We start from the raw sequence: 12270 nt of genomic DNA, 5'->3' as shown, positions 1-12270 counted from the left end.
GTTTTTGTCTGTCTCTGTATTTGCTTCTTCCACTCCCAGAATGGCTCCTGGGGGCTGTGTCTAGGGATCTTCCCATAAGGGAAACAATTTTGCAAACCAAGAAAGGAGGGAAAAATAGCCAGCAGTAAATTCCTTCAGCATTGGGGCCACTTCAGTTTTCAGTCCAGTGCCAAACGAAAAATGCCAGATGTCCTTTGTGAAATGATATTTGTGTTTCCTACCCAGTCCCGGGGCAGAAAAGGTGGAGAAGCTCTCTTGCCTTTGCCTAAAACACTGACCGAACTGTGAAGAGAGCTTTGGGCAGGCAAGACACCATCACAGGGATCCATGAGAGGCACCAGCACCTGAGCAGGCAGAGCCTTTCCCAACGGCCATTCACACCACCCTCTGAGGATGCCAGACCCAGAACCTACAAAATCCTTTTTATTTTGTTTCTGGGAGTGTAGCCATGGAGCTGCACCTCCACCACCATCCTTGAGGAGGTATTTCTCCCCACATGCTGTCCTTGTCATGCCGTGAAGTCTTGGGTCACCAGGTTGAAGACATTGCTCTCCATGGACAACTGCCACTTGCCCCAGTTCCTCTTGATCTCAGCCTGGACCTGAACCGACACCATGGACCGGCGCTGGCACCCAGGGGCACCCGCCAGCACCCGCCAGCACCCGGTGGAGGGGCAGGAGCTGCACCTGGGGCCCGACAAGGGATTTGGGGTGCAAGGGGGTGGGGACCCCATGCGTGTCTGCATGCCCACGTGTGCACACATGCATGGTTGTGTGCGTGCAGGGCTCATTGGGGTGCACCCTGCGGGGTGTCTGTATGACCACGTTTGTGGCTGTGGTGCCCAGGGGATTGGTGTGGGGGGGACACTCACCTCCCCATTCAGGAAGCAGTAGAGCAGAGCCACCAGGAACCCCTGGAAAGGACAGAAAGGGCAAATTTCACCTGAGGAAAGGGGCTGGACCCCTCTGTGTTCATCTGCTGCCTGCATGTAGCACCCTCCCACACCTCTGATCCCATCCCACAGGCAGCAGGTGTAGGGGATCAGTGCAGATTCACAAGACCACAATCCTTGTGCTTTGCCCCTGGTGTTTGAGGGGTGGCTGGGACATCGTCCTCTCCCAAAAGAGTGCAAAGCCCCAGCAGCACATCCCAGGGTCGCCTGGTGTGATCTTGGGATGGGACAGGATGGGTGCATGGGGATTTTGCCTGCCCATCTCTGCCAGTCTGTACCTGGTAGGAGCCGAGGACCAGCTCGAAGTACAGCCGGGCGTCCACGCCAATGTGCTCAGGGAAGAGCGCGAACACCACATAGTGTACTCCGAAGAGAGGGATGAGGAGCAGCGTGGACTTCGTCAGCCTCCTGCGGAGAGTGGTGGCATGAGCAGGGGCCTGGGTGCAGGCGATGGTCCTGCTGCCCTGCGAGACAATCCCTTCCCAAGAGCTTGGTCTTAACCCAAAATAGGTTTTCCATGAAAGGCAGGTCTTGGAGGCTCCAAGGATGGTCCTCCTCTGTGCTCAGCCAGGGAAGGGTCCCTGCTGCCCTGGGACCCCCAGAAACCAGGGTGAGGGGAGCTCCCCCTTGCCCGAGCTAGACCTTACATGTACTGCTGCTTGTAGTTTTTGCTGATGTCTGGGGACCGGATCTTCTGCGCTAACATCCTGGTGACATTGAGGAAGATTAGGAAGTTCACCTGCCACAGGAAACCATGTCTCAGGCTCTGCACAGACCCCTGGTTGGGTCCCCCTGCCCATTATGGGACCCCCGGCTCTGGGGCCGGGATGCTCAGGGGACATACATACTCACAAATATGGCCAGGAGGATGGGAGCCTTGATCACCCACCAGTAGAGACTGGTGTGGTCGTCCCAGCACCTATGGGAGAGGAGAAATGGCTCTACCACCCACTTGCACCCTTTTAGCCCAAGTGTTGCCCCGCCCCCCCCCCCGCGGCCCCCTGCCCCATTTGCACAGCACCTCTTGCAATGGGGCCCCACCGTAGCATGGGCCCCACCAGAAGATAGAAATAGCTGTAAAATAAAGTGCTGCCCCACTTCTCCCCTCCTGAGACTCCCATGCAAGAGGTTCATCTCCCACAGCTTGCATGGGGGACGTGTGGCTGAGCTGGCCTGGAGAAAGAAGGGGGGTGGCTGCTCTTACCCATGGTTGTCATACTGCAGCCTGGTGACCACCCAGACGCAGACTGTCAGCATGGGGACACCTGCAAGGACAGGACCCAGGCAGGGATGCGGAGTCGCCCCAGGAGTCTGGGGAGCCCCTGTACCTCCCCTCCATCCCTTGTCCCCCAAAACAGGAGTTTAGGCCAGGTCTGGGGCCCTGGAGGTGGCAGGAAGGTGACAGCCTTTCCCCCTTCTCCAGGTTTTAAAAGGAGATGGTGCCCACTGATGGTGATGTGTCTGTCTGTGTGTCACCTCCTGGCCACCCTCCTGCCCCCCGTGTGCTCTTACATCTAACCTGGGCACCCAGGACAGGCGTTTCCAGCCCCAGATGGATGTGGGAAGAGGGAAGGACCTCTCTCTGTCCCATCCTGACCACGTTCAGGATGGGTCGGCAGCAGATGCTGCTGCAAAGGCTCTTTGGTGATTTTGCACACATGCCACGAGGCCGTGCTGCCCAACCAGTTCCAGGGGCTGGCAGGAGCTGGTGGGTGCCCCACCGAGCACGAGGCCATGCAGAGAGGTGCTGGGGTGGGGGGACATGCCGAGAGCAGCCATGTGGACCATCGTGCCTGTGGACCTCTGGCCAGGTGGGTCTCAGGGCAGGCAATGCCCGAAAGCGGTGCCTACCCCTGGTCTCTGTCAATGGGACCTTGCTGGAGGGGCTGATGTGCCGGGGGACCCCGCACTCACCCCAGCCAATGAGGATGTACCACCAGATGTACCTCTTGTCGGAGGTGAAGGTGAGCAGCAGCAGGGTCTGCAGGTACATGCCCTCTACCAGCAGCCAGTAGAAGTTGGCCAGGACCGAGTACTGGAAGAAGGCGATGGCTGCTTTGCAGTTCACCTGCGAGGATGAGGAGGGGGAAGGCTCAGGAGTGCTGGTTGGCATCAGACCCTGTCCTGGGGGCACAGGGGATGGTCAGCCTCCCCATCCTTCCACTCGAGGAGACCTGTGATGGCCTTTCAGTGCAGCCCCAGGGATGCTGCACTGGTTCCGCACGTCACCTGTGGCATTTTCTGCTCTGCCTGCGCAACATGGGCAGATGACCGCAGGCTGTTATTGTAGGACCTTTAGAAACCTGTGTCTGTGGTGTCCACAGTGTTGTATCTGGGCTGCACGTAGGGGTTTCTGTTTCTATTGACAACCCCAAATCTGCGCATCCAGCAGTGCAAGGTCTGTTTGCGTGTACGTGGTGCTGCTGGGGTTGTGCAGAGCTTTAGCCCTGCTGGGAGACTGTCTGAGACCAGGGAGAGCTTTGAGGGCAGGACACGTTCTCTGCAGACAGGGCCCATACAGAGATGCTGTCGTGAACCTCCCGAAGTCCATCCAAGCCAGCCTTTCCTCCCCAGGTTCACAGCCTCTCTCTCTTCTTTGCAGTGCTAAATCCACTGCAAATCCGCCTAGACCCCTCCAGATCAGCACATGGTGCCCTCTCCTGCACCATGCCCGGTTTGGGACTTGGCGCCTTACCGTTGACATTGTGCAGTGGTCGATGGACTCGTCTGAGAAGAGGACAGTGTCCTTGATGATCACAGCAGCCCCGCGCAGTATGAAGGAGGTGAAGAAGTGGATGTGGATAGAGTTCCTGGTGCAATGCAGCTTCCTACGGGAGGAAGAGATGTGCTGTGCCCGGGGAGGAGCAGAGAGAGCAGACGGGCAGAGAAGCTTCTCCTTCAGGAGACACTTCCCTGGCTGGACCCCAGCCCAGGGACCCTGTGTTGGCGGTGGTCAAGCACAAAGCCCTGGAGAAGGTTTTCCTGCTCTGAAATCGTGAAGGACAGGGTTGTGCTGTGCTCGAGCCTGCTGCCCGGGGACAAGGTCTGCTGGGGAACATCCTCCAGCCACCTCCAGAGAGCATAATTCTGCAGCACAGCGAGGTCTGAAAAAAACAAAGCTTGAAAGGGCAACCTGAGGGTTTAAAGTCTGTGTGTCAGCAGGAAAGGACAATGCTGCAGTTCATCTCATGCCTCCCTGGTTATCTGTGTTGGCAGGGATGGAGCCCGGCTGCTCTGGGAGGGGAGAGACTGAGAGCAGCCATCCCCTGCTGATGATTTACCCTGCTTTTCCTCCTTAGTGCCGAGCCCTACCTGAAGCAGGAGAAGATGCCGATGGCCAAGAACAGGGCTGCCAGGGACGTGGAGTAGCCGCAGGTATAAAGTACCTTCATGGTGACAAAATAGCCTTTCTGGAAGGGAAAGCACCAGCGGAGTGAGACAGCATGGGCTGGGAGGTGCTGGTCTGCGATGGGCAGGGAGGTTGCAGGGTGATGCCCCAGCCCTTGCCCAGGCTGGGCTTGTGCCCGGCCAAGCTCAGATCCCTCCAGGCAGCCCAGCAGCAAGGATGAGGCCAACGAGCTATCCCTGAGAGCATCTTCAAAGGCATGGGTCAATGTGGGGTAGGGTGATGGTAGGGAGGGTGCCCCACGGCCCCCGGGGGACCCACTTGCCTTGGCCTCGGTGTCGTTATTACTGCCAATGGCCTCCAGCTCGCAGGCGTTGTAGTAGGGAGGGCTGGGGAAGCTCCATCCCGCCTCGGTGCAGTTCCTCTGGATCAGTGCTGCAGCGACAAGAAGGGACCTCACGAGAGCCAGGGGCATCGCCTCTGCATCAGCACCCCCAAAATGTCTAGCCTGGGGATCGCACCCTGCTCTCTGGGATGGAGGCTAAATCCCAGCACCAGCATCCTGGCTGTGACAGCAGCATGGTACCCGAATGGCCTGGCTGCCCCATCCCTCCCATCCGGATCACATCTCTGCCCTCCGGTGCTGTGCCTGGAGGTGCCAGGGCATCTTAGGGCAGGATGTGAAAGCAAGCATGAATGCCCATGCTGGGAGGGAATTAAGGCTAAAAAGGGGCTTTTTCATCCTGTGAGGGATCCATCAAGCCTCTCCTGAGCTGTTTCTGCCCTAAAGCAAGCATTTACCAACCCTCCATCGCCTTTTCAATTATGCCATGCCGAGGAAGTGCTTGGATGCCGTGAGGGCCGGTCGGGTGCTCTGCTTCACACTCTGCTGCCTCCAAGATGGATGGAGGCAGCGGCTCCCCCAGCAGCGGTGCCTGCACCGGGAGAGCCCCTGGCCTTGAAATAATCATGATCTTACACTGCATTTTTCACCTCTGTGGCTTGGAGTGGTATCGAGTAGGTCAGGAGCATTAGGCTGGCGTGTGGATGGGGAAAGGAGGGCACCAAGCAGCTAGGGGACTGTTCTGGTGTCACCCACTTGAAGGATGAGGTCCCCAGGTGCTCTACCCAGAGGGGATGCTTGGTACTGGGTGATGAAAAGGTCTGGGGACTCTCCTAGCATGGCAGCACCCTGCATCTCTGCTTTTGCCTGTCCCCTGCTTGAATTGCAATATACGCCAAACTTTTGAGTGGGGCAGGAGCTGTGGGACCAGAGGGGAAGGGTGGGGTGGCCCAAGGATCCCAGGCAGGCAGGGGTGGGTGCAGCTCAGCCCTTGGTCCCAGGGAATCAGCGGTCTGGGCCGGATTCAGAGCACTGCACCTTTCGACTTCTTGAAGATGTGGAGGATGTTGGGGCAGGCAACGGCTCGGGACTGGCCGACGGGCACGGCGGACCAGCAGCTCACTCCATCCCACTCAGTCAGGCAGCCTGGGGAGGGACAGGACGGTTAGTGCTGCCGGGAAGGGACATGCTGTGGGGACACACACAGCCCCCTGCTCTCCAGGCACAGCCTGCAGCAGGCACGGCCGTGCGGCTGTAACGGGAGAGCGGAGAGCGGCCAGCCGTCACCCGATCTACAGGGCCATGCTGTACCCCCTCAGGAATTAGGAACATCCCGGCTCCAGTTCTGGGAACGACCTCCCCTGGCGCTGAGATCTCCTTTTAGCCCTGTGGCGAGACAGGACCTGGTATTTCCTGGGGCTACATCAGACCCAGAGCTCCTGTGGGGAGACCCCGGGGCACGAGGGTGCGGGAAAGGCTGGGACTTTCCTGGTGGCATCTAAAATAGTGCAGGTTTATGCTGGATTTCTGCACCCAGCTGGCTCAGCTCGGGATGTCTGTCCAGCCCGAAGGAGGAGGACACGACAAAGCACCACAAGACTTGTTGGAGAACAATTAGCTTAAACATGTTTTGCTTCTCTCTCTAGCACTAAGTTCATTTTTAAATGACTCTCCAATTGCCTTGGAAACAAGCATGGCCGAGCAGACACGGCGCCTTGAAGAATTAGCACTGCAGCACACTGGGATGAGACATAGACATCACACTTCCAGGACAGCTCTCCTCCTTGCACATGTACATTATTAACCTTGTAGATATACATTATTAACCTGGAGCCACATCTATTCCCAGCCAGGGAATGTGGACTCAGACAAGTCTAATTAGTTTTCTCTGATTTCAGCAAAGCGGTCTGTAGGTATCTGGCCAGGCTTGGCGGGATTTGCAGGGCTGTCATTACAATGCCAAGGTACGTCTTAATTTTTGTTCTGGAGGACAGGTGAACTGAGCACAGCTATGGGGACCAGTGCTGAGAGCGGTTCCTTCGTTTCTTGGGGTCTGAGCAAAATATCTGGATGTCTCTATATGGCAGAGCTGTCCTGCTGTATAAATGCATCTCTTGCTGTATGGACAAGCTCTTCCAGCATGGTGAATGCTGTGGGACCACCCGGCCGGGAGCCAGAGGAGCAGCCTATGGCACAGGGATTGAGCTGGGATTCACGCAGCTCTGCAGTGCAGTCCCAGGGAATAAAGTCATCCCTCCATTCGGATGGGGAGAAAAGGTTTAAGTCCAAGTCCCCTTCCCACTCTGTTTCCCTTTCCTGGGCTGCTGCAGCATCTAAAAAAATGACATTTCTTAGAGCTGTGCAGAATTGGAAGAACTCTCCCATGGAGAAGAGGTGATGGAGGCAACTTCTGGGGGGGACATGAGCAAAGGAACTGGCAACGTGTCTCATTGCCCACCTCACAGGCATTGCCCACCTTGAAGGCATACATACGCCTTCGGTGTCCCCGCACTGTTAGTCCCCAGGGGCCACCACGTCCTCTCACTGTCCCCTCTCCCTGGGCTCCCAGCTGGTGTAGCCCAGCAGCCTGAGGTGTTTGGTTTGGATTGACCCAAAGCAATATGTTTTATTCCAATTTTCCCAGCAAAGGGCTGAAACATCCCTGAGATCAACATTATCCTCGTGACGTTGTCCTTGACATGGCCGAAAAGAGCATTTTTTCCATCAAAATGCAGTTTGATGGGAAGTTCCTGCTCAGCATTTCTACTGGTTAATTATACTCAGACCTTCCAGGGCTGCCTCCCTATTTCTTGCTGCTCTAACTGGTATCTGGAGACCTCCAAAATAGATCATTTGAGCCTCACCAGCAGGTTATTTCTTCCCAGCTATTTCAGAGCAGTAAATGCTGCGAGCGCCAGAGCAGACTTTGAAGTGAAAGCACTGCAAACACGATCTCTAACCAGTTTTCGGGCCCCACGGTGGGCTCCCCAGCAGGATGCTGAAGCGTGAAGTCACTGTCCTGTTCCTTCACGCTTATATTGCCACCACGTCCAGGGCATCTGAGCCTTCCTCTCCATCATCACTTACTGCAGGACACTCCCCATGCTGGCACAAGCAAGTAAGGGGGAAGGGATAAATTCAGTTCAGGTGGGCAGTGGAGGCAGCAGTCAAGCAGGAAACCTGGGATTAAATACTGATTTTAATTACGCATTCATGCTTCTTGGTTATTTTCCTATAGTGAGATTCCTTCCCCCTGGCTGGCATGATCTGGGTTGCAAAATGGATCTTTTCCAATCAACTTGGCTTTCCTCTGCTAAGCTGGATGATATATCTCTGCACAGTTACTTAAGCAATTATGCACCTTAACATGCATTTATTGAGATGCTTCATTTTTACATTTGTATTAGATGAAACCCATTGAATGACGCATTTCTTATTCACTAGGTGATAATTTTTCCCCAGAATTTGAGCCAAGCTGCTTTTGGATGGAAATTGAAATGCAAGTTAAAAAAAATGTACAAAAGCAGCACTTTAAAACTGTTTTTCACTTAGTTAATTGGTTTAAAAGTCCCAGATATGTAAAAATTAAGTTGCTCAAAACATGTTTAGCATTAAAACTAACTGAATTAGGAAGGCAAGAAGGCATGAAGTGGTGACACGCACTGTGCGACACTCGTGTTGATGGCCAGGGCTCTGTATCACCCATGCCCGCAGCCCTGCCTGGCCCTGGAGCATCGGTGCAGGGAGGATGGGAGTGGGGCAGGAGGCTCTGCTTGGGGCATGGACATCATTGCCAGATGCCATCAATCTGGGGGGACTCAGCCTCTGCGGTTGTTCCCTGGCTGCACCCTCGTACCCCCTGGCTGCACTCTCAGCCCCCCTCTCTCCCTGCAGCAGCATTTTTCGGGGCTCTCCAGGGATGCTCCTTAGCCTTTGCCTCGGCGCTGCTCTCCATTTTCCTGAAAATACCTGCTTTTCTGCATCCATGTGCGCTCTGCAACCCCCACACCATGGATCATCCTCCAAAGACCCCTTAGCAAATCCCGCCCTCCTCCCGAGGGCAATGAGCCCTGGGCACGGCTTGCTCTCACCTTGCTGCCCAGGCGGTCCAGGGGGGGCTGGTGTTTGGCTTTCACTCCTGATAATCTCCAGACATTCAGCTTCTTGCTCTTGGAAATAGAGGACAACGGAACAGTCGGGATGTGTCGCTTGCACCTTGGGAGGGGGGAAAGGGCAGACAGTAGGATGCCAGGCATTAAAAGACCTGAGCAGGCAGGGTACCAGCCAATATTCACTATTTCTGCTGCAGCCAGCCCCAGGAGAGCCTATCTACGTAACCGTGCTTTTGGACCCTGACATTTCCTTAGCTTTCTACTGTTTGCCTTGTAAACACCATAAAGAACCACCGCAATTATTTCTAATTCCCTCCGAAAGCGTGTGATGCTTAAGGGCACCACTCCGCCAAGACTCAAGCGCCACGCAGAGGAGCTGAGCTTAGAGACGGAGACGCGGACCCCATCAGCAGGGCAGAGGCGAGCACGTTCAAAGCCTGAGCCATGTACAAAACCACGTACTTAGAGATTTAAAACACCACCTATTCGGGCATGTCTAATCCTTCCCTTGCTGGCTGGGTTTTGCTCGCGTGGGTTTTGCTCACGTTCAGGCTGGTGTATTTTAATCAGAGGCATCGGCAATGGCCGTTGGAGTTCACCCTTCTCCTGTTCCCTGGCTCTGTGGGGAGATGCTGTAAAACGGGCACGCTGACCTCCTTAAAACTTTTGGGTTTACTAGCAGAAGTGCTGAAACACCAAGGAGTATGCCCTGATCCCGCAGCTCCCAAAAATGCGAGGGATGTGGTGGCTCAGTGCCCTGGAATAGGGCTGCCTGGGAATCCCTGCTTTTGGGGTTTGCGCCCATGGCTTCTAGCTGGAGAGCTGGGAGATTGAGGCTGAACTGAGAGCAGGCCATGAATTTTGCGTACCCATTCCCAAGCATCCATGCCCGTTCCCATCATCCGTGCCCACGGGGGGATGCGGTGGGGGCTGCAGCATCCAGGTACAGGACATGTCTGGGGCAGGGGTTTGGGCTGAGATATGGGACTGGGTTGCTGCTGGTTTTAGGTGTGTGGACAGAGATATAAAAGCTGGAGAAATAGAGGGATGAGGGTGGGCAAGTGGACCCAAGGACTGGAGAGAAGTGTGGGGCGTTAAAGCATCGCTTGGCTGAGTCCTGTCCTTCCCTGCCCTTTCCTGGCACTCCTCTGGGGTCCCTTCACCTCCCCCAGGAGACTTCGTTTCCTTTTCCTGCTGAACACAAGATTTACAAGAAAATTCCTGGTCTGCAAAATGCATTTTGGTGATGGCTGCTGGGCACTGCACCAGGGAAGCACACTACTTCATTGTAAAGATGAAGGGCCTGGACCGGGCAGAAGGTGCCGCAGCCCCTTTTAGCTGCAAAGCTGCTGGTTTTTATTATTTATGGCAACACAGCCTGGCTGCTGGAGCAGTGGAGCAGGTAATGTGCAGTGCTCCCTTCAGAGCTTGCTTCAGGGCGGCCAACTCCTTGCCATGCCTCAGTTTCCCCACCTGAAGGGGAAAGGGAAGGGGCCTGATGCCATCACTCTCCTTATAAAGCCCTCAAAGCCTCTGGCGCTCCCCTGGCCCTGCTTGCTTTCCCTGCTCTTCCCCCTTTTCCTTTCCTTTCCTTTTTCCTTTCCTCTTTCCTTTCCTTTCCTTTCCTTTCCTTTCCTTTCCTTTCCTTTCCTTTCCTTTCCTTTCCTTTCCTTTCCTTTCCTTTCCTTTCCTTTCCTTTCCTTTCCTTTCCTTTCCTTTCCTTTTCCTTTCCTTTCCTTTCCTTTCCTTTCCTTTCCTTTCCTTTCCTTTCCTTTCCTTTCCTTTCCTTTCCTTTCCTTTCCTTTCCTTTCCTTTCCTTTCCTTTCCTTTCCTTTCCTTTCCTTTCCTTTCCTTTCCTTTCCTTTCCTTTCCTCTCCAGTTTATTCCCTTCCCTTCCCTTGCCTTCCCTTCCCTTCCCTTCCCTTCCCTTCCCTTCCCTTCCCTTCCCTTCCCTTCCCTTCCTTCCCTTCCCTTCCCTTCCTTCCCTTCCCTTCCCTTCCCCTTTTTTCCCCCTTTTTCCCTTTTTGTTTTCTTTTTGTTTTCTTTTTTCTTTCTTTTTTCTTTCTTTTTCCTTCCCCTTTTCGTTTTCTTTTTTCCCTTTCTTTTTCCTTTCCTTTTCCCCTTCTTTTTCCTCCGTTCCCTTTCTTTTCATTTTCTTTTCCTTTCCGTTATTCAAAGCCTCCACGTTAGCTAAAGAACTTGCAGCACCGGGAGAAATCCTGAAGTTTTTGCAGAGAAACGCTGAGCCAAAGCCCTCTCCCGCCGGAGCCCTCCACCCTCGGCGTCTGCTGCTGAAGCAATATGGCAAGTTCAGGACGGGTTTGCTGGCCTGGCTGCCAGACTCACGGCGCGTTGCCCCGCAGCACAACCGCTCCGTGTCCCCCCCCGTTTCAGCGGGGGCTCGGTGCCAGCCATCCCCACGGCTCTGCTGATGGGGAGCCCTCCACGCATGGTCCTTGCCCCCCGCACGCTCCAGCCATCCCAACCTTCACGCCTGTGGGTGCTCCCCCGGGCCCTTGGGGTTCGGGGCTCCTTCGAGGCGGGTAGGGCGACGTGAGCAAAGCCCCCGCCGGGACCCTTGGGAGGATGGAGGGGACGGTCCCCGAGGCAGGGCAGAGCGGGGTCACCCTCCCTGGGGATGCCCTGGAGCAGCCCCCGGAGCTGAACCCCGCGGGAGCTTTGCCGGCTGCCCTGGCCGGACCCTGAGCGCTGTCCCAGCCCCGGGGAGTGCAAGGGGGCCCCCGCATCGCCCACCTCCCTCCCTGCCCGTCCCTGCGCTGCGTGTCAGCAAATCCTCCCCCAGAAGGCACCTGAGTGGGTGCCGCGGTGCCGGCAGCTCGCAGGGCTGCGGCTTGGCGTCACCCGTGGGTCAGGCAGCACGAGGGATGGGGACGGGGATGGGGACGTGCTGGGGGAGACCTGACCCCTGGCCAGGACTGCAGGCGTGCTGCTCCCCAGGGCTGGCCAGACCCTGAAGTGGCTGTCACAGGCGGGGGACGCTGTGCTCACTGCCCACCCTCTGCCCCCCACGCTCCCGTCCTCCCCGGGGACACTTACCCGAAGCATGGGGAGTGCGAGCAGCAGGACCAGCAGCGTGCCGGGGGGCTGCCACGGGCCCCCCATAGCTGGAACCAACCCTGTGCTGCCCCGTCCTCCACGGCTGTCCTGGATCAGTCCCCGAGGGGCTGGGGACAGCCCAGCTCCTCCTGCATGGCCCTGCGGGTGGGGGGCCGCATGAGGACCCCGGCTCCAAGGGGCGACCCAGCACCCTCCTCCCCCTAACCCCGCTTCGCTGCTCCTTCCCAGCCCTGTCCTGCTCCTGGCTCCCTCCGGGACCCCTTCCCGCAGCGGGTGCTCAGTCCCACTTGCGTGGCCCTGACCCACTCCCCGTGCCCACCCGGCTCTGGCCGTTCCCCCCTGCCTCGCTGTCCCTGCCCAGTGCCAATGGGCTCTGTCTCTCTGCGAGACTGAATGCCAGGGCTCCTGGGTCTGGTAATATGGCAGGCTCCACCCTCCG

General features: G+C 56.5%; 1 protein-coding gene across 2 annotated transcripts; it reads right to left on the bottom strand.

Moving 5' to 3' along the window:
• Nucleotides 1-508: 508 nt before the first annotated feature.
• On the bottom strand, nucleotides 509-11897 carry LOC140662455 (vasoactive intestinal polypeptide receptor 1-like). 2 transcript variants are annotated; one of them, XM_072885908.1, is made up of 13 exons: nucleotides 11811-11897; nucleotides 8733-8856; nucleotides 5680-5787; nucleotides 4624-4733; nucleotides 4265-4362; nucleotides 3648-3780; nucleotides 2867-3020; nucleotides 2157-2217; nucleotides 1805-1871; nucleotides 1600-1691; nucleotides 1231-1360; nucleotides 782-913; nucleotides 509-625 (listed from the first exon to the last, which is right to left on the bottom strand). In XM_072885908.1, the coding sequence occupies exons 1-13, from the start codon at nucleotides 11874-11876 to the stop codon at nucleotides 509-511; spliced, it is 1392 nt and encodes a 463-aa protein (XP_072742009.1). In that variant the 5' UTR covers nucleotides 11877-11897. The 2 variants fall into 2 exon arrangements, with proteins under 2 accessions (XP_072742009.1, XP_072742011.1); XM_072885910.1 differs by having other exon boundaries at nucleotides 509-601; nucleotides 872-913.
• Nucleotides 11898-12270: the final 373 nt, after the last annotated feature.

The sequence above is a fragment of the Ciconia boyciana genome, chromosome 22, assembly GCF_034638445.1.
Source record: "Ciconia boyciana chromosome 22, ASM3463844v1, whole genome shotgun sequence".
In the NCBI taxonomy this organism is placed as follows: domain Eukaryota; kingdom Metazoa; phylum Chordata; class Aves; order Ciconiiformes; family Ciconiidae; genus Ciconia; species Ciconia boyciana.
This window is presented reverse-complemented; position numbering and strand designations above follow the sequence as displayed.

Bases quoted from the DNA above. Each gene is read 5' to 3' on its own strand.
- LOC140662455 (XM_072885908.1), bottom strand. From the start codon at position 11,876: ATGGGGGGCCCGTGGCAGCCCCCCGGCACGCTGCTGGTCCTGCTGCTC. The intron at 8,857-11,810 runs GTAAGTGTCCCC...CCCCCTCCCAAG, and splicing joins TCGCACTCCCCATGCTTCGG to GTGCAAGCGACACATCCCGA. The intron at 5,788-8,732 runs GTGAGAGCAAGC...GTCCCTCCCCAG, and splicing joins TGGACCGCCTGGGCAGCAAG to GCTGCCTGACTGAGTGGGAT.